The sequence below is a fragment of the Rhincodon typus genome, chromosome 7, assembly GCF_021869965.1.
Source record: "Rhincodon typus isolate 14 chromosome 7, sRhiTyp1.1, whole genome shotgun sequence".
NCBI lineage: Eukaryota > Metazoa > Chordata > Chondrichthyes > Orectolobiformes > Rhincodontidae > Rhincodon > Rhincodon typus.
In genome coordinates this window covers 44,546,240-44,568,681 of record NC_063338.1, presented here as the reverse complement: position 1 = coordinate 44,568,681, position 22,442 = coordinate 44,546,240, and the positions used below count along the sequence as shown (strand labels likewise).

The 22,442-nt window shown below is 39.5% G+C and overlaps 1 protein-coding gene across 3 annotated transcripts in view; it reads left to right on the top strand.

The window, feature by feature from the left end:
• rapgef4a (Rap guanine nucleotide exchange factor 4a) overlaps nucleotides 1-22,442 on the top strand; it is a 112,286-nt gene that overhangs the window by 22,384 nt on the left and 67,460 nt on the right. For 2 of the 3 annotated variants that reach the window (XM_048599411.1, XM_048599409.1), the window contains exons 9-13: nucleotides 535-623; nucleotides 2,773-2,814; nucleotides 6,132-6,222; nucleotides 7,397-7,547; nucleotides 11,839-11,927. In XM_048599411.1, the coding sequence (XP_048455368.1) occupies nucleotides 535-623; nucleotides 2,773-2,814; nucleotides 6,132-6,222; nucleotides 7,397-7,547; nucleotides 11,839-11,927 (462 nt within the window). The remainder of the gene's footprint in view (nucleotides 1-534; nucleotides 624-2,772; nucleotides 2,815-6,131; nucleotides 6,223-7,396; nucleotides 7,548-11,838; nucleotides 11,928-22,442) is intronic. The other variant, XM_048599410.1, reaches the window with a different exon arrangement.

Genomic DNA, 22,442 nt, shown 5'->3' with positions numbered 1-22,442 from the left:
AGTGTGGCTGCAGAGGTCTGAGTGATCACTTCAATTCATAACTGTTTTAGTTTCACCATCATGGAATAAGAGGGGGAATAGATGAAGTACAGGTAGAATAAAAATGGATTATTTACTTAATTTGACACTCCAAAGAAATTACTACACAATTGAAAATAAAGATTATGGCCTGTGAATGGGCTAGTCAGTAAATATAATAGGAAAATTTCAATACACCAGAAGTGATTTAAAATCTGAACGACTGTGTCGAGTTTGACATCTTGCTCGATTTCCCTAGTCCAGAATCTTCTAATCATTATTTTGCATTAGCTTCTACTTTTTAAGTCATTTATAGCAGTAACATGTTTTATACTGTACGAACAAATTAAATTCTGCTAATTACTGTCTAAGTCAACATCTTGATTTTAATGATTCCTTTCTTTAATTATCTTGATAATCTGTTTAGTCCTTTTTAACAACAGCTTAATTAGGAAGTCCACAGCAATTTAAACTGCATTTTCTGTGATTAATCAAGTCATTCTCTCATCCCTTTAGATACATAGTGATGGCAGGAACTCCTGAAAAGATATTAGAGCACTTTCTGGAAACTATACGCCCTGATTTGCCTGCTAATGGAATGACAGGTTTGATTTTTAAAACACCAAAGACATTAATTTAATAGGTTGTAACTTGCTGCTTTTCAATATTGCCTTAATGTGGGGAAAATGGTTCAGATCTTTGATTTTCTTAGTATTATAATTTCTGGAATGCATTTTTAAAATTAAATATAGCTAATTGTATCAAAATTACCTTTTGTATTTTGAAAAACCATGAAAATTATTGTCTCATGATTTATTTTCTTCCAATCTGAATTCTCAAATTATTTTCTTTTAATATTATAGTTATGTTCGCTAGATAATGGATTATTTTGTATGAATTGATGTTTTCTATGTAATTAAATTAAGCACTATGTGCAGTCTGTGCATCAGAATTAGCTTGGCTTTGTTAGTAGCACAATTGCTTCTGAGACAGAGGATTGAGAATTCAAGCTCCACCTAAGAAATTGTGGATAATGTAGATTTGCACAGCATTTCACAATACTTTATCCTATATTAGATCAATGACCAATTTACCTGTCGTGCTATGTGTGGAATATTAAAGAATGAGAACAGGCCCAGGATACCTTTTGTAAAATAAGAACACCGAAAGACAGTTAACTGTTGGGCTTATTGATGTTCTTATGAACAACGTGTACAAAATGACTGCTGCGTTTACTTAGAAGTATCACTATATTTCAAAGTAATTTATTATACAGTACAATCCAACCATTTACTGGGGTTATGCACCTGGAAGGCCTTGCAAAGGACAAATTCACAAATGAAGAATTTTGTAATGGGAGTCAATTGGATAGATTCAGACCATTTAAACTTTTGAGCACAGTAGAAGATAAAATTCAATAAAAGCAATGTTTTTAATATGATGCTCTACTGGAGAAAGTGTGATAAAATAAAAATAAAATTTGTCAAACTTCACCATAAATTGTTAGAATAATGTGAGCTCATATGCAAGATGATGCATGTGCAGTCATACTTCCCAATAACAGAAATGCTGTTTCCTGTTATTATTGCTTTTGTTTCTTAGTTTTCCATAGGCACCATTTCATTTTTTTGACGTTGCTAGCAAGTTTTCTTTTTTTTTTTTAGTTCCTGAAAATCATGGGTAAGTGAACATTGGACCCACAGTGGGTGAAACGGTGTGCAGAATACTTTATGCAGATTCCTGAAAGGTCTAACTGTAGGACTTCAGTGCATGTGAAGCATTGAGCTAATGATGAGGTGCTGTTTAAATGCAAATTCACCTTTTAGCATTAAATCATGTCCTTATCATCTGTGACTCTGTACTGAAAGCACTAGTTTCGGCTTTATTGGTGAATATTCCCTTTCTACCGTCAATGGAGGAGATTGTCGGCATGGCAGTTTTCAGTGACTTTATCTGGAGACCGGTTGAGCTTGGCTCGTTTGTTAGCTTTCCTATCAGAGTTCAGATATTGTGGCTTTAAATCCCACTTTAAGTGAGAAAATAGAGTTAAGTGCAGATTAGCTATGATCTAACTTAACGGCAGAAAGCCTTGTTAGAAGTAGCTTCAAGCTGGAAATGGACGCAGGATGATGTCTACTCCTCAGACTAATGCTACATCCTGAAATGTTTACCTCTATATTGTGTGTACTTTACAAGTATTGGATAGTATCTTTTCACATTGAGATTACTATTTTTGTTTATAAAAGTAATGTATTAATTTTGTTTATTTTCAATGCAAATTGAGTTAGCCTATTGCTAGTTTCAACTGTGTGCAGTATATGATCCCTGGATGTCCTAACCAATTCAGCAAGTGACATTTTCCCAGCATCAGTGAGCAAGCACATGCTACATGCCATTTTTAATCATCAGAGCTAATTTTTCTTTATGAAAAGAGACCTGAATACATTAATTTCTAGTTCCTTCTGTTTGGAATCTCATGAAGCAAGAGCACTTAATTGAAATCAGAGAATAACTATCTTGGAGCATAGTGAGTGATTCAGCGAACTGTACTTCAGTGTTAATCTAACAAATTGAAGGAACCCCAGAAAAATAAAAATCAGTTAAAAACACAATTGTACCCTGTGTTCAAGCATAAGTTTAACAAGAAACATGTTTCAAAAACTTCAAAATATAATTGTTATTGAGATCTGAAATAGAAAGTGTATTTTAAACTTTCTGCCACATTTTTGAGGTACTTTTTTTTTCCTCCTTCAGGTGTCCCTCCACCATGGTCCCTGACTGAGAGGAAGGGTGAGGGTGAGCACAAATCTGTTGTCAGTTTTTGCCATTGCACAATTGTTCTTGCCACTAGTAGGCGCACAAGAGCAGCTCAGTTGGATACATTTGTGTCCCAATGTTTGAATATGGAGTTTCTGTCCTGTGTGAGACCTATTTCCTAATTTGCACAGCTATTGCTGACAGTTCTGACTGAGGATTGTGATTTTAAATCTGAATCCTTTCACGTCACATTTTAGCATATTTAAACATCATTATTGTTCTTAAATTCATTTCCCTTTTTTAGAAAAAATTCCTTGTAATGATTTCTAAATTTGTTCTTAAATCACCCTATATATACCAACTCAGTCCCAGCTTAATAACCAGCAGCTTTCAATGCAATGCTTGTTCAACCCATTCACCTCTGCTTTTTCCTAGGATTAAACAATGATTCTTTGAGGTGCAACCAATAATTACTTATTAGTGCTCCTTCATAGCCAAGGATCAAATTAAGTGTCACAAACAAAGCAACAGTTTTTGAAATTATACTTGCTCATTATTAACTTTGTTCAGTCTAGCATTGGGCCTGATGAATTCATCAAAGCTGCTCCAAGAGCTTCTTCATTTAAAAGGGCAAGGGCAACCGATACATGAGAGCACCACTTCTCCATCCTGGCTAGGAAATATGATAGTATCCCTTCACTATCACTGGATCAAAATCCAGGAATTTCTCCTTTCTAAAAGCATTGTGTGTCCCTCTGCCCAGGGAATGCAGTGGTTCAAGAATGCAGCTCAACATCACCTTCTCCAGGTCAGTTGAGAATGAGTAATAAGAGGTTCTTTGGCCCATTGTGCCTGTACTAGAATTTGAAAGTCATGTTGTGCTTACTTCCACATCCCTGTTTTTTTTTCCCCTTAATCCTGTAAGTTCCTCATCCTCAAAGACCAGTTCAACTGCCTTTAAAATGATTTCTAGAATCATCTTCCATCACCTTTTTTGGGTAATCTGTTTCAGATCCCAACAAATGACAAGACTTCTCCACCTCTCTTCTCAAGAATATTTTCCCCCCCCAGTTAATAGACAAATAGGGCTGAATCTTATGTTGGCTCAGTCTGAGTTGTAAAGAGTTTATTGGAGGATTTCCACTAGGAGGCCTAGCTGGTTTTCTCACCATATCTGACCAACCTCACTGCATTAACTGCCTGTCCTGCCTCTATTCCATCTCGCATGTCCACTTCTTGCCCCATCTTATCCTGTGCCATTCACAGAACAGCTCATAATTCAGCAGATATGGAGTGTCGGAGGCTGAGGGGTAACCTTTTATAGAGGTTTATAAAATCATAAGGGGCATGGATAGGGTAAATAGATAGGTTCTTTCCCCAGGATGGAGAAGAACAAAACTTGAGGGCATAGGTTTAAGGTGAGAGGGAAAAGATATAAAAAGGACCTAAGGGGCAACATTTTCATGCAGAGGATGGTGCATATACGGAATGAGCTACCAGAGGAAGTGGTGGAGGCTGATATAATTACAACATTTAAAAGGCATCTGGATGGCTATATGAATAGGAAGGGTTTAGAGGAATATGGGACTAGATCTATTTAGGAAATCTGGTTAGCATGGATGATTTGGACCAAAGGGTCTGTTTCCATGCTGTACGTCTGATTCTATAACTAAAAGGTTGCTTAACGTGGTAGTGTTAAGGATTATCTTGGTGTTAGATATCAAGAGGAGGTTCTAGAGTTATGGAGGGGTAATGCCTTGCCTGGATCTGAAAACTAGAATGAAAATTTGAAAGACAACACCTTATTGAACTGAGACATACGAACAGCCAATGCTGGAGTCTGAGATAACAAGGTGTAGAGCTGGATGAACATAGCAGGCCAAGCAGCATCAGAGGAGCAGGAAAGCTGACCTTTCGGGTCTGGACCCTTCTTCCTGCTTTCCTGCTCCTCTGCTGCCTGGCCTGCTGTGTTCATCCAGCTCTACGCCTTGCTACCTTACTGACCTGGAAGCCTGCAATTGCAGTAGTGATGGGTGAACAGAGCTGGTTGACAATCAGGATACATTAGGAAACTGTTTGGGTAAGGAGAGAGAAATATGCAGTTAAATGTCAATATGCAAATGTTGCTGTCCAAATTGTCCAGAAAGGACTTGACTTGCGACCGAAAGTTAAATGTTGACAATTTCCATGTAGGTACTCTGTTAACAATCTGTTAATTGTTAATTATTATTGAACAACTTCTCTGGCATTGAAAGTTGACTATCTCAACTGTGAAGTCTCATTATTTCAAGTTATAAATTTAACAAATGCCAACCTTATTTTCTTTAAATGAAGTCATTTCTGTATTTTTTATTCCCCTCGATCTAATATTTTTGACTTTTCTGTAACTATTATTGACATCACCCACTCTAATTTGCATGTTCTCCTCAGTCCTTGCACTGCCAGTTTCACAGAGTTCCTTGCCCTACTCATTCAGGTCCTAGCCACCCAATCTCCATTGAAAATAAAAATAAGCTACCAAGACAAATTAACAAGTTAAATGTTGAAGAGCAAATCTAACAGTTGCAACTGCTGTTAGACAGCTTGCTGCCATGAAACCTGATCCAATTTCTTCTTTATGATTTTGTTAGCTATATTAAAGGTGCTCTGTAAATGCAAGTTAAGATTCCCATATAGGTCATAGGAGTTCAATTTGCATTACTTTTTCAGGTTCCCATAAAAGTATTCCACTAAGACAAGTGACGCTGCATTGTGGAATCTGGAATGCAGTGGAAAATTGTGTTGCCCAATTTTAAGTGTTCTCCTGCTCTTTTTCTGCCAATTAGAGATAATATTCCTCAGGTTGTATTTTTCCAACAGAGTATCTTTCAGGGATACTTTAACCCCACCCTTCCAGCGCTGGCGCACATTTTCTGTTACACAACTTGTTTTGAGAAATGATGAGATTGTTTGTATGAATCAAGTCCATTTCGTTCCAAGCTCCTTCAAATTAGGAGGCCCTTTTTCAATCTGTTGAGACCTGTACAAAGTTGAATTTTTGTGAAAGTACAAAAGCTTGATGCACACTTCTATGGTATGAATTATATTTAATCAGTTCTATTGTATAGTTCTGTGCTAATCACTTTGACTCTGAAAGCAACAACTATAAAATGGATAATTTTCAGAGCATGGTGTGAGAAATTCATTAAAAATGAGGTACAGAGGTTTTACAACATAATTCAATGGCTGTGTAATTTGGAGATGTTTTAATGAATTATAATTTCTAGAATAGGGGAGTTTTTAAACTAAGATTCCATAATTTCTTGAATTTTCAAAAGGATGCTGATTATTTTTTTTGTTTGTTTTTTTATTTTCAGTTTTTTTGACAGATCCATGCCTTGATGACTTTGTTCTGTTGCACTGCATTTTTATGCCACACAGCCAGCTTTACCCAGCCCTAATGGCTCAATATCCTTTTCTTGTGTTCCTTAAAATATATTCTAATTTTGCAGGTATTCTTCCCATGGATTGTAACGCTAATTGTTCAAAATGGAGTACTCTGCAAGTTTTTTTTTAAAATGGCAATGTCAGTCATAGTTATTACTCAGATGCTTGATTGAGACATTAAATTTTCAGAAAAGAATAAGAATTACAGGTGAGTGCTGTGCACAAAATATCTGTATGAGCCTTTGATTCTGACAATTATGTGCAAGCTCTCAACATAATTGCGGCACCAAAAATAGATTTCAGTGCTGGTGTTAACCCATTCCATACTAGTACTGTTTAGCAGCTGGGGTTTCTAGAACCTGCTTTTTGTATTGAAGCCAGCGAGCAGGATTTTATCCTACTGACTGAAGACCTGCTTAAACCTGGAGAAACATCACAGAGAAAGGTTAAACGTAAATGCCACTTAATAACTGCAGTTCAACATTTTCACCTGCAGTCAAAAACATACAATTCCTACTATTATGGACAGCACAGTGACCCAGTGGTTAGCACTGCCTCACAGCGCCAGGGAATTAGGTTTGATTCCAGCCTTGGGTGACTGTGGAGTTTGCACATTCTCCCTGTGCCTGCTTGGGATTCCTCTGGGTGCTCCAGATTCCCCCCTCAGATGTGCAGGTTAGGTGGATTGGCCGTACTGAAATTATCCATTGTGTTCAGGAATGTGTAAGATAGGTGGATTAGCCACAGTAAATGTGGGGTTATGGGATATGCTGGGGGCATGGGTCTGGATGGGATGCTCTTATGGAGGGTGGTGCAGACTTGATGGGCTGACTGGCTTCCTTCCACACTGTAGGCATTCTAAGGTTCTGTGGTACTAAGCCAGCATAGTAATTATTTTTCATAGCGTATCCATTCTCTATCTATTCTAGTTTTCTTGCCACAAAGCTAATGATTATATTTTTTTGCTCTGCCTCCTGGGAAGAAAGTCACATGAGTAAAATGCATTTTTGTTTTCAGTGTTCAGTATTCAAAAGTTATCTCTTAAGCCTTTTCTAAACAAAATAAATCTGTTCAAAGTTGGTAGTGATTATTCACATGAATGGATCTTAAATGCAATAACATCTGAATGGGACCAAATTGATGGTTTTACAAACATTGCTTCAATATTATGTGAATTTCTTTAACATATGTGTACTTACCATGCAGAAGCATTGCAAGGTACAGAGCAGGAGAAATTGGACTATGCCCTCAATAACAAGAGAAGGGTCATCCGCCTTGTCCTACACTGGGCAAAGGTATATGCAGATCTCTTACAAGAGGAAGACAGTGCTGTTGCATTTCTTGAAGTAAGTACTGCAATCCAAGATCAAAATATCTGCACAATAGTCATATAATTTATACCAGATTCAATTTCTGACCAGTGAATAAATGTACAATTTATTTATAAGGAGTTGCACAATAATTAACAATTTCCATAATGTTTCCAGTATTTTGGTTGGTTGTACAAACCATATGTCAGTATGTTGCTGATCTCCATTTCTGATCCAATGTCCTACAATGACCGAAGATATTGAGTAAATTTCGACTGACTGCCACAGTGTAAAACCAGAGTTGTAAACTGGGCACCCATTATAGAAACTGCCCAATTGTCCTTGCCATAACTGTATTCCTTCTCTTTGTAAGCTGAGTGAATTACCCTCTATTTAATATTTAGCTCTATTAAATAAATTGTCATTTTTTCCTTTTATTCTTTCCTCAATATTTTGAACAATATCACATTCCAACTTTCGTATTTGAGATGATTGCATTTACACAGCATGTCAGCAGTCTGCATGAATATTACGTAGCCCTTGCAGGGGAGAAAAGAAAGAAATGTAAGGTTTTTTATAATGAAAATTTTCCAAACGAAGAGTTGAGTACCTGATTGCAATGTCGGTGTTCTTGTCCAATGTCATGTCATATGACATTACTGGATGAATGTGCCTGTATGATGTATGAAGGAGAGGAGTTAGGTGGTTTCTCTCTCTCAAATGCAAGAAGTATTAAAAGGAGCAGTAACCCTGGCGAATCTTGTCTTCGTCCTGGTAGCTATGTTCAGAGTGCTAGAGTTGCTCTGCCAGCTATAATGGTTTAAGTCACCAATATAATGTAAGTCAGTACAGTGCTATAGTTAACATACTGCTTCTGATTCAATCATTCCCCTAACTCTTCATATTATAGGCAGCATGGAATAGGCTGTGGTAAAAGCAAACTGATGTTGGGACAGCTTCCCAAGCCTTTCCCTGCTCCTGAGGGTTGTTGGAGCAGGAGGTGGAAGGATGGTGAATGATACCATAAGATTGTAGGAGCAGAATTAGGCCATTCAGCCCTTTGGGTCTGCTCCACTGTTCAATATGGCTGACATATTTCTGAACCCCATTCTATTGCTTTTCCCCATAATCTTTGATCCCCTCGCTAATCAAGAACCTATCTATCTTTGAGGGACTAGTCACCAACTCCAGCCTTCATAGCACTTCCAGAACTAGCCTTACTGTCCAGTTGGCATGGGCGCTGGGCTGTTAAAGCTAGAGAGCCAATTAGAGAACTTCCAGCTTGAAAGGAGTGATAGACTGCCCCGTAGAGCATAGGGAAAGGTGTTTCATAATGGAAGTACCCATTATTTTTGTCAAAATTTAAATTTTAAGAAAGGTAGGACCTTGTAGCCAGGGCATTGTTGTATGAGCAATGAATTGGGAGGAGCTGTTCCCACTCTCAAATGGGTTGAGAAACTGAGGGCACAGTTTAAGTGCTTTGCAAAGGAAGGAAATGCAAGGTGAGCAATATCTTTTTCAAACAGCGAATGATTGGGGTCTGAAATGCATTGCCTTGAGTGATAGTGGAGCTTCGTTCACAAGGCATTCAAGAGGACATTATTTCACCTGAAATAATCATTCAATGTGCATGGAAAAAGGGAGGGGTTTCACACTAAGTTAGAATGCTAAGAGCCTGTACTACGTGATAGACTGGCTTCCTTCTGTGCTGTGACGATTCGGTGACGCTATTGGATTTGGCGGGGTGTGGAAGGGAGGCAATATTAGGCCAGTTACCGAGTGGCTACTTCCATGAAAACTAACTAGTTCTCAAGTGGACCTGGCAGCTAACTTGGAAAATACACCCCAATTGGCTTCCTATAATTAGTTCTCAATAGACTCTCAACGATTCATCGTAGCAACCTATATGTGTAGCGGGATAGCCCTGCCACTCCCCCTCTATGCTGCTTTCACAGAAGTGACTCAGGACCAGGATGGAGCTGGGGCACCCGTGGGGATCGTCATGTCTTTGCTGCCTTCTGTTTGTTGCACCAACAGAATCTGAAAATCCAGTCCCATGTTGGACATTAAATCCAGCATTTTATTATGAATAGGTCATGCCTGCTGCCATGGAAGAGCTATTCATCGTAGTTGCTATGCTATTATAGCTGTACAGCAAGTACCTAATGACAGCAAGAATGTAATGGCAGGTGCTTCGACTTCAATCCCTATGGTTCACAGTTTCTGTCTTCGTTTTGTATTTTACCACAATAATTAGTTCAACTCATGTTTATGGAAACCTATGTTGTTTAGCTTATCTTTAAATGACTAAAGACTTGTTCTGAATTGCCTTTGAGATATTCATGAAAGGATGCAGTTGAAGTTCTTTAAAAAGAAAACCCAGAGAACCTCAAAGTAGACATTTTAAAAAATAATCTTTCTACTATTAGTCTTTATCAGAGAACTTGAATGCTCCCAACAGCTGACCAGAGTGCTTTCTTTTCTGCCTTTTTCCTTATCTTTAAACTATAAACTTGGAATTCTTCTTTTGAAACCAACAATCCTGTAATGGATTATCCTTGATACATGCAAGATAAACTAATAACATGTTGAAACTGCAATATTTGTTTGATTGCATTTGTTTTGCATGTTAATCCTGTGTATGTGTGGGGTGTGCGAGTGTGCATGTGCTTGCATGTGTGTTTTAGTGAAAGGGGAGGTCAAAAAGATGGTGGATTGAGCTATGAAAAATCTGATTAGTCATTACATTTTGAAAATATTCCAAAGAAATTAAAATGTTAAGAAAAACTAACCAGTTAAACACTAGATGGTGCACATGTGTCAGCTATAGAATAAACCTTATTCTATCATTGAGCTGTAATGTTTATTTTTCTTTTAAAGCAAGGATGCAGACAAAATTATTGGTTATAAAAATATAAAGTCTACAGCATAAATCAAGTCAGTAACAGGCGCCACTTTAAAGCTCATGTCAATGTTCTGTGTGATAAGGTTTTATCATTTCTCAAGCACATGATTTGATGAGAGTTTATGCTCTCGTGTGGCTTACTTCACTCCTGTAATAGTGTATATAATGACTTGAACAAAAATAAAATTGATGGTATGTTATTTTGTGTTTCCTTCTTGCTAAAATTTAAGCATTATAACTAATTCTCACTTTAAAGGACTACAGTGCTTATTGATAGAGCACATCTTTTTATGCTTTACTTTGAAAAGGGAAAAGACATAGAAAAATGAACCTCTTTTTTTCATTAGAGACATTGTCTTAGAGCCATACAGCATGGAAACAGACCCGTTGGTCCAACCAGACCATGCCGACCATGTCCCATTTGCCTGCACTTGGCCCTTATCCTTCCAAACCTTCCCTATTCGTGAACTGATCTAAATGAATTTTAAACATTCTAACTGTACTTGCATCCACCACTTTCTCTGACAGTTCTTTCCACACACGAACCACTCTGTAAAAAGAAAAGTTGCCCTGCATGTCCTTTTTTAAATCTTTCTCCTTTCATCTTAAAAATACGCTCCGTAGTTTTGAACTCCTCCACCTTAGGGAAAAGACCCTTGTCATTCACCTTTATCTGTGTGCCTCATGATTCCATAAACCTTTTATAAGGTCACCGTCAACCTTTCTATGCTCCAATGAAATAAGTCAGTCTTTCCAGTCTATTTTTATAACTCAAGCCCTCCATTCCCGGCAACATCGCAGTTAATCTTTTCTGAACCCTCTCCAGTTTAATAATATCCTTCCTATTACAGGGTGACCAGAACTCCTCTCAGTACTCCAGAAGAGGCCTCACCAACTCCTATAGTCATAGGTCTGAGCAATGAAGGGAAGCATGCTAAACACGTAACCATTCTGTCTACCGGTGACGCAAATTTCAAAGCATTATGTACCTGAACCCCCAGTTCTCTTTGTTCAATAATTACCCAGGGCCCTACCGTTAATTGTTAATTATTAAAATTACTAAAATTAACATTTTTGAGAACTAACTTTACACTATTTAGCAGAAAATGCAATCGCCTTCCAATAAATTATGTAAAAGACACTATATAAAATTACCATAATCTTAAGTATAATTCAATATGCTGGAAGGTAGGATTGATTTAATGTTCATGGGCATGATGTTTACTGGCTTTGCATTTTAATACATCTCATTGCTATCAGACTTTGGACAATGACGTTGCTATAATTCAAAAGGTGCCTACTCTCCACAGAGTGAAATAAGATATCTCTTCACTATCCAGTGCTTACTGAACATTACTAGACACAGTCATAGGTTAGACATGTGCTATATAACTGTATAACATGAAATGTCTGATTTTGTAGGAGTTCTATGTGTCTGTGTCAGATGACTCACGGATGATTCCTGCTTTGAAGGAACAGCTCCCAGAATTAGAGAAACTGGTAAAACAGAAGTAAGGATTTTTTCTAATTATTTATTGTTAGTGAAGTTTGTATTTTGTATGCTATAAATAATTCAAACATTTGTACTTCATATTTGTTCAAAAATGCAAGCATTAGCACCTTTTTGTATATTTGAATTGACAAAAAGATAAAAGTCAGCAAGAAGCAATTGTGAAAAACACTGATTTACTTCAAAACTACAAGTGCTAAGCCCATGCTTGCTTCCCTATAGATTTTTTGCCCCTACCACCTCAGCCATTTTCTTTCCTCAACACCTTTTGTGAGGTGATAACTAAGAGCAAGCCAATTCCATTGTTCTTAAATTTTCTTTAGGTTTCAACACAGCCAGCACTTGTCAGCCAGATAGTGCAGCAAGCTTGATAGAACATGTGTGAACAGATCCAGGAATTGGATTAGATGATCATTGTCATCAGTGCCTGAGCCAGGAAGTATCAAGAAGGACAATGTTAAATCAGGATGTGAGAAAAACCATAGGAACAGGAGTAAACCATCTACTCTTGAATCTGTGCTGCCATTCATTTAAGTTACGGCCTATTTGCAACCCAATTTTAGCAGAAGTTGATCAATCTCTGAAATTTTGTGATTGCTATTGTGGAAATAAGTTCCAAAGTTCGATCATCCTCTGCTTGAAGATGTGCATCTAAGTTTCACTCCTGAAAGTTTTTAAAACTATAGTCCTCAACTCTCCAAGCTGAAATATTTTCTTCCAATCAACTCTATCATTTTCCCCTCAATACTTTGAAAGTGATTGTCACATGTACCGAAGTACGGTGACAAAAATCAATCACCTTTTATAATATTTTAAATTCTGGAGAATGGTTTGTGCTATCTCTTCCACAAAAGTATAATCCTAGGAGTCCAAATATCAATCTAATAAACATGTGCTGTATTCACTCCAAGGCCAAATTATCCTTACCAAGGTTTGGTGCCTAGATTGCTGTCAGTTACTCCTCCAAGTGTGGTTTAACCAGGATTTTGTATCATCTCATGGAAACATGGCCTCTACCATTTGTATTCTATTCTTCTGGGTTTTGGGGAAGAAAAGCTTGCATTTAAATTGAGCCTCTTGTAGTGACCAGATATCCCAAAGCACTTCATAGCCAATGTAGTACTTTTTTACTTGTAGTTGTGGTCCCTGTTGTAATCCAGAATAAGGTAAGAAATCACATGACACCAGGTTATAGTCCAACAGATTTATTTGAAAACACAAGCGTTTGGAGCCTCAGTCCTCCTTCAGCTGTTAATGAGAGAAGTAGTATCAGACACAAAATTTATAGGTAAAAGACCAAAGATTCACTGTAATAAACCTAAGATGCTGTTAAATCTTTAATCAGTTAGAAGGTTTTAATTGATATGTCTATGTAAATCCCCAAATTCCTTTCAAGTCACTGTCCAGGGTCCCGACCCAAAACATCAGCTTTCCTGCTCCTCTGCTGCCTGGCCTGCTGTGCTCCCCCAGCTCCACACTGTTATCTAGAACTAAGAGTTTTATCAGTGTAAAGAAAAGGTGACATTTTAGGACAGGCAATGCATGTTAGTTGTGAGGCCTTGTTTCGAATCTGTTTGTGCTTTGTGCTTTGGTTTGGAGTCAGACTGGTTTTATTTCTGAAGTAGGAATTTATAAAATGCCATATTGACTTATTGACTTACTGACTATAAATTGTGTGCTTTTTGAACAAAATCAAATGTATCTACAAATACAAATTCACCCCATAGATTCATGTGTGTGTATGTGTGCGTGTCCAACCAAAGAACACACCCATCAACTGAACAGACTGGTCAAGACTTTTGATCCAGTCTTTCAGAGTACCTTACGCACTCTCTTCCCATGTAGGGGACTTCTGCCTTCCAAAGATACACAAAGCCAACACACTGGACATCCATTGTGTCAGGACCCTGTATGAGAACCTCTCTGGCTACGTCAAGGGCACCTTTAAAACCCATTGTACAAGGAATGCCCCGTCTTCTGTAGCGACACTACGGGTTTCTTACAGAAACTCAGCACCCATGGACCAGTCGAACCAGGAACATTCCTCAACACAATGGACGTTTCGGAACTCTACATCAGTATCCCCCACAACAACGGAATTGCCACAACAGCCTCAGTACTCAATACCACCAACTGCCAATTTCCAGACACCAACCTACAACTCATCCGCTTCATCCTTGACCACAACATCTTCACCTTCGACAACCAGTTCTTCATCCAGACACATGGAACAGCCATTAGGCCCAGATTTGCTCCCCAATATGCCAACATTTTCATGCACAGGATCGAACAAGAGTTCTTTAATGTACAGAACCTCCAACCAATCCTGTACATCAGATACATTGAAGTCATTTTCTTCCATTGGACTCATGGCGAGGAATCACTGAAACAACACACAGCAATATCAACAAATTTCATCCCACCATCGTACTTACCATGGATTACTGTTCAGAATCAGTCTCATTCTTGGACACAGATCTCCATCAGGGACGGACACCTCTGTACATCACTCTATCACAAGCCTATGGATAACCTCACGATGCTGCATTTTTCTAGTTTCCACCCTAAACATATTAAAACAGCCATCCCCTACAGACAGGCCCTACGCATATACAGGATCTGTTCGGATGAGGAGGAACGAGATGGATACCCTCATAGGAACAGGATGCGATGCGTAACTCATCGATTGCCAGTTCCAGTGTGCCAAAGCGAAAAACCGCAATGACCTCAGAAGACAGACATGGGGTATGTCTGATAGGGTGCCCTTTTGTTGTCCAATACTTCCTGGGAGCAGAGATACTACGTTCTTTGCAGCCTTCAAACACATTATCAATGATGAGCATCTCGCCTTCAAACAACCGCCAAACCTTAAACAGACCATTGTTCATAGCAAGCTACACCGCCTTCAGGACAACATCAACCACAACACTATACAACCCTGTCATGGCAACCTCTGCAAGACATGTCAGATTGTCCACATGGGAGCACCACCCACCACGTGCATGTCAGATACTCATGTGACTCTGCCAACGTTGTCTATCTCATACACTGCAGGTGTGGTACACTGGCGAAACCATGCAGACACAATGACAACTGTTAAATGAACACTGTGCAATAATCGCCAGACACAGATGCGCCCTCCCAGTGGGGGAACACTTCAATGGTCAAGGACATTCAGTCTTGGATTTTCGGGTAAACGTCCTCCAAGGCAGACTTCGGGATACGCAACGAGGCAGCGTCACTGAGCGGAGGCTGATAGCCAAGTTCAGTACGTGTGAGGATGGCCTCAACCAGGCTCTTGGGTTCATGACGCCCTCACGCGCACTCACCCCTGGGAGTGGACGCTGTTCCAGGTGGCGGGGTATAATGGGAATCGGCGGGATTGTTTGAGGGTGATTCGCTGGATGCGGAGGCTGGTGGGGTGGAAAGTGAGGACTTTCCAATTGGAGTTGGCGGAAGTGTTTGAGGATCTCGAATTGGAGATGACAGAAGTGCTCAAAGCAATCTACACAGCTGTCTGACTCAGCAGTGAACCCTCATAGCTACTGCCTCTACTGTTTGATTTCAAGACCAGGTGTGGGTTGGGCAAAAAAACATGGAAGGTTGCAATTGGGCTCTAAAGTTATTGAACTTGATATAGAATCCTAGAGGCTGCAGGGTCCTTAAGCAGAAGATGAGTTGCTGTACTTTGAGCTTGCACTGTAGCAAGCCTGAGATAGAGATGTTAACTAAAGAGTGAGGTAGTGTATTGAAGTGACCGGCAATTGGAAACTTGGGCTCATTTCCATGTATGCAGATTTGTTCGGTCTTGGCCTGCTATCGAAAAATGTCCTTGTTATCTCTGTGTCTCTCCACTGTATCTCCAACTATCCACTACCTCCCCAAGTTCATAAATACCACTTTTTTTCCTTCTGCTAGCAGTCTGGAGAGTCACTGGACTCAACATTAATTCTGATTTCTCTCCTTGGATGCTGCTGGAGTTTCTCCAGCAATTTCTGTTTTGGTTTCAGATCTCCGGTATCTGCAGTTCTTTGTGGCAATGGTGATGGTGGCAGCTCAAGCTGTTGTGCAGAGCAGCAGATGGTATTGGTGAGGGAGGACCCTGGGCAGGAGGAGTGGGAGACAGGCCCTGGGCAGGACAGCTGGAGCAGGCAAACTGATCCTGTCTGGAGAAAAGGGGGTCATGGGGATAATAATAAGACCAAGGATTTCCTCAACGACATGTTAAACACAAATTTAATTCCATGTAAATACTGTGTTTTCCTTGTTCAATCTTAATTTCCCTTTATGCTTGTAATGACCTGATGCCAAGGGAATAAAAATCCCTGCTCATAATCGTTGGGTTGTCTGTGTTTGAATCTCATGTTATAAGGAAGTTTTCTTAAAACAAGTTTTTGTCTGTGTTAAAATAGTAGATCAAGGAATGTCAAGTCACCAGATTTAGTTCTGATCTATTCATTCTCATCTGCTAATATTGGCAATTTTCAGGCTAATGTGCAATAAAATTATACTGAAAATTAAGTTGCCTACTTCATGCAAATATATCTTGTCATCAATAGCAGTGCATTCCAGCAAAAGAAATTATGCTGGCCCATATTTCATGTTGCTGTAAACCCTTGCTTTGCCAGCCATACCATATGCTATGGTGGTTCAAGTGTTCACAGTCTCCCGTTGTGGGCTGGCAACATTGTTTTGATCCTAACTCTGCTCAGCCACTAGCCCAAGAAAAAGCAATTAAGAGTGACTTTGTAACAACTGCATTTGTACAAAACTCTGTATACTTCACTTATGCAAAATATGGACCTACAAGCCATCATCTAATTTAAATGAAGCAAAACTGCTCCCTGAAGTAGTTCTTGCAAATTCAGTCAGGAGCATAAACGCTAATTAATTTGTGCAAAATGATTGAAGTATATTTTGTTTAAATCGGAAGTCTGTATTTCTAGGCATGTGGATTTTGCTGGTATAATACAATTTTATGGTAATGAAATTCATTAAAATCATCTTTAGTATTTTGCAACCATCTCATGCAGACTGTTAATGACTTATTAAAGTACAGCGCTGCGCTGGAAGAGTGCAGGCCTGATGAAGATGGGGGGAATGCAGTCAAGCTTTGGCCTTGCCGATTACATATGCATTACTACTGTTCAACTTGTGTACCTCTTCTTCTCTTGTTGCGATCAATTATTGTAGTTGTGTGCCTCCTTTCCCTACGCTCTTAGTTTGCACGTAGTCATTCAGAAGCAGTTTGGGCTGAAAACTGTAACTTCTAAGAGCTATATTGTTTATTTAAAGTGGGAAATCGCACATATTTTGCAGGACTTGTCACTTTTTTCAGCAACTAAAATGTGCAGGTTAGGTCGATTAGCCATGCTAAATTGCCCATGGTGTCCAGGGATGTGCAGGCTGTGGATTAGCCATGGGTAATTCAGGGTTACAGGGATAGGGTAGGTGGGTGGGATACTCTTCAGAGGGTCGGTGTGGACTGAATGGGTTTAATGGCCTGCTTCCACGCAGTAGGGTGTCTATGGATTCTAAGTATTCGTTGCATGCTGCAGAAGCTCATGTGAATATCTTTTGCCACTGCTGGGCCCTTTTTTCCTACTTTTAGTCAGTAGCAGAGGCTGGAACACAGATGCATCAAATAGTCCTACAGAAATAGAATGCTCAAAACTGATTTTTAGTCATCTAACTCTTGTCACGCGCAGCAAACATTTTTTGAATGTTACTAGGAAAAGGGAAGTTTGTAATTTTGTACTTCAATATTTAATTGAACTATAGTCGATGCGTTACATACGCACAATCTTTGTGATGGCCTTTTGAGCCTGAGAATTTGATTTGAAATGCTGGATAATGAAGACAGGGGGTGTTGTAGTGATAATGTTACTAGACTGGTAATTCAGAGGTGCAGCCTACTGCTGTTGGCGCATGGGATCAAATCCCAGTATGGCAGTTGATAGAATTTGAATTCCATTTTTTTAATTCATTCCTGGGATGTGGGTGTCGCTGGCTGGTCAGCATTTATTGCCTGTCCTTAATTGCCCCTGAGAAGGTGGTGGTGAACTACGTTCTTGAATCACTGCAGTCCACCTGCTGTGAGTTGACCCACAATGCCATTAGCGAGGGGAATCCAGAATTTCGACCCAGTGACAGTGAAGGAATGACAATATATTTCCAAGCCAGGATGGTGACTGGCTTGGAGGGGAGCTTGCAAGTGGTGGTGTTCCTAGGTATCAGTCACCCTTGTCCTTCTGGATGGAAGTGCTCATGGGTTTAGAAGGTGCTGTCAAAGGATCTTTGGTGAATTTCTGTAGTCCATCTTGTAGCTAATAAATGTTGCTGTTCCTGAGCATCAGTGGTGGAAGGAGTGGATGATTGTAGATGCAGTGCCAATTAAGTGGACTGCTTTGTCCTGAATGGTTGAGTTGCTTGAGTGTTGTTGGAGTGGGGAGTATTCCATCACACTCCTGACTTGTGCCTTTGTAGATGATGGACAGGGTTTGGGGAATCAGGAGTGAGTTACTCGCCGCAGTATTCCTAGCCTCTAATTTCCCGTTGTAGCCACTGTGTTTATGTGGTAAGTCCCACTGAGTTTCTGGTCAGTGATAACATCAAGGACGTTGATTGTGGGGAATTCAGCATTTCACTAACACCATTGAATGTCAAGGGGTGGTGGTTAGATTGTCTCTTGTTGGTGATGGCCATAGCCTGGCATTTGTGTGGCATAAATGTTACTTGCTGTTTGTCAGCCCAAGCCTGGAAAATGGGTAGATCTTGTTGCATTTGAACACTGACTGCTTCAATATCTGAGGAGTCGTGAATGTTTTTGAACGTTGCACAGTCATCGGCGAACATCCCCACTTCTGACCTTACGTTGGAGGGAAGGTCTTTGAAGCAGCTGAAGATGGTTGGGCCGAGGACACTACACTGAGGAACTCCTGCAGAGATGTCCTGGAACTGAGATGACTGACCTCCAACAACCACTACCATCTTCCTATGTGTCAGGTATGACTCCAACCACCAGAGAGTTTGCTTGTTGATACCTATTGATTCCAGTTTTGCTAGGGCTTCTTGATGCCACACTCGGTTGAATGCAGCCTTGATATCAAGGGCTGTCACTCTCTCACCTCACCTCTGGAATTCAGCTCTTCTGTCGATGTTTGTTTGAACCAAGGCTGTAATGAGGTCAGGAGCTGAGTGGCCCTGGTAGAACCTAAATTGGGCATCACTGAGCAGGTTATTTTTGACAAGGTGCTACTTGATAGCACTGTTGATGACACTTTCCATCACTTTACTCACAAATCAATTATCAATTAATAAAGTCTGGAATATAATGTTAGTATTAGTGATGGTGACCGTAAATCAATCAATTGTTGTAAAAAACCACAAAATTCACCAATCCCACACGAAAGAAAAATGCTGAAAACAGGTGGAATAAAACCCTTTGTGGATTTCAGCACTGCCAGTTTTCTTTTTAATGTCATTCGACATTACAATGCAGATAGTTGCTTACTTAACTGTCTTGATAAAAATCAGCAATGGATTTCTTGCAAAAGGCCTTTAATGTATAAAATTAATGGTTTCTCCAACAATGTGTTTTGATCACCAGATGGCAGTGTTCCTTAACGCACTGATTTCTAGCCATTAGATTTTTACAATCGGATTAACAGATGGCCAATACTGGCACCTCTACATCATCCTTTCTCTGAATTTATTTCTACTGGGAGCCTGAATGGGTGTCAGAGAACAAAGCTTCCTTTTATGTTGCTTTTCTTTGGAGAAATAACACAAATGTTGGAAAGCATTTGCAGTAATGTTTTGCTCATACTAACTTTGCATCCGTTTAATAATAAACGGAAAGCAATTCAGTTTATCATTTGTGTGTCAGGTTCACACTTTTACTCTTTACATGAATCCACATGATTAAGAAACAATCTAAGATCCATAACCATTTCCTAAAGAATAATAGGAATTATTGAAGATTGTTCTTTATATTTAGCTCTCTCTTTTTAGTTGCATTAAAAAAAAGTTTGAAACTTTTGAAGGTTAGGAAAAGCAAAGTTCTGAAAATGAATGTATACTTTGTCTTCCATTTGTGAGTATTATTAAAAACAAGTATTAAATACATGATTACAAATACATATTAAATGACAGAGTAAATTTTTATATAAAAGATTTTGCACACTGATCTAAGGATTAACTACTCCCTCCGTATAGTCACAAACAAGACTACCATTGGTTCTGACATCTTTATTTGAAAAGATTGGAGAGTTCTTTGAATTCCTGCTGCAATTATGTTTACATGTCATCAAATATTTATATAAATAGATTCCTAGCTTTCTGTGCCCATGATTCACAATCACATTCTCAGAATAGTGACGTGAGATTTATACAATTTACTACTTAGGAATGGGTCCTTCATTCTACCTAGTCTGCCAATGTCTATGTTCCACACTTGTCTCCTCCTGTCCACACTAATTACCTCTTCTCACCTGGATCCCAGATAGTATAGACCCTCTCCTTTACAGATTGCATGGAAATTTGTTTAACTGTGTGGACTCTTTAAATGTTTTTGCAATGCCATGCGTGTGCAGTAACCTTTTTAAGAGGATGATTTGTGTATATCCTGCATAGGGACTTGGGTATTGCTGCGTGGCCCCACAGCTTTTAGAGCATTGTCCATGTCTCCATGTTCCCTTCTCTGTCTGAATGCATTAGTCCATCCCTTTAAATGTATCTACATCAACAATTTCACGTGGGTACTCTCTTACTATTCTCAAGAGCTATTTGTTTATTACTCTTGTTATGACCTTGTCTCATGCTCCCATTTGTGGTAATATCCTCCAATCTTTTATGCTATCTCCTAACTATTCTTTCAGGTATAAACATGAGAATTGTACGTTTCATATGCTCCAACCAAGATTCTATATAAATGTAGCTTTGCCTCCTTGCTTTGTATTCTATTGCTTGTCAAATAGTGGGATTAATTTTTGTCCTTTTGAGAGTAGCAACACAACACTGGTGAAAAAGCCCTTCTACCTAATCAGCCAATGGCAGCTATCAGCTTACCATAAGACTGTAGGATATAGGGGCAGGATTTGGCCTTTTGGCCCATTGACTCTGTTCAGTCATATCTGATGTGTTTCTCAACCCCATTCTCCTGCTTCCCCATAAGACCATAAGATATGGGAGCAGAAATTAGGCCATTCGGCCCATTGAGTCTGCTCTGCCATTCAATCATGGCTGATAAATTCCTCAACCCCATTCTCCTGCTTTCTCCCTATAACCCTTAGGTTCTTGATTATCAAGGTGATTATCTATCTCAGTCTTAAATGTACTCAATGAACTGTGTAACCTTTGGTTCCCGACCTAATCAAGAACCTATCTATCTCTCAAATACGCTCCATGACTTGGCCTCCACAGCCTTCTGCAGCAGTGAGTTCCACCGATACACCACGCTCTGGCTTAAGAAATTCCTCCTCATCTCGGTTCCAAAGGGTTGCCCCTTCAGTCTGAGGTTGTGCCCTCAGGTCCTAGTCTCTCCTACAAATGGAAATGTCTTCTCTGCGTCCACTCTATCCAGGCCTGTCAGTATTCTGCAAGTTTCAATTAGATCCCTCCTTGTCCTTCTAAACTCCAAGTGCAGACCCAGCGTCTTCAAACCCTCCTCAAACAACAAGCCCCTGGACCCCAGGGTCATTCTTGTAAACTCCTCTGGACCCCTCTATGATCAGCAAATCTTCCTTACATACGTGGCCCAAAACTACTCTCAATAATCGAAACACAGTCTGACCAAAGTGACAGCAATACATCCCTGCTCTTGTGTTCTAGCCCTCTCATAATGAATGTTAACATTGCATTTGGCTTCCTAACTGCCAACTGAACCTGCACGTTAACCTTGAGAATGCTGAACAAGGATTTCCAGCTCCATTGTGCTTCAGATTTCCAAAGACTTGCCCTATTTAAAAATAATCGACATCTCTATTTTTCCTACCAAAATGTATAAACTCTCTCTCTTTCCCACATTGGGTTCCATCTGCCACTTCTTTGCCCACTTTCCATAGTTGTGGTCCCAACATGGACCTCGTCGGAACTCCACTAGTCACCGGCTGCCATCCTGAAAAGGACCCCTTTGTTCTTACTGTCTGCTGCCACTTTCAGTAAATCCTGTATCCAAGCCAGTGCCTTTCCCCTAACACCATGGGCTCTTTTCTTATTTAGCAGCCTCATTTGGTACCTTGTCAAAAACTTTCTGGAAATCCAAATAGATCACATCCATTAGCTCACCTTTGTTTAACTTCCTTGCTACCTCCTCAAAGAGTTCGAACTGAATTGTCATGCATGACCTCCCGTTGACAAAGCTGTGCTGACTCCACCCTATTTTGCTTGTTCTCTTCTTTTTCAAAGTCAGCATGTATTCGTTCCCATGGTTTCCTCATATCTGACCATGAAAGGAACACTTGGTGAACAATTTTTCACTACGCCCACTCTTCAATATCTATGCCTAAAGGATACA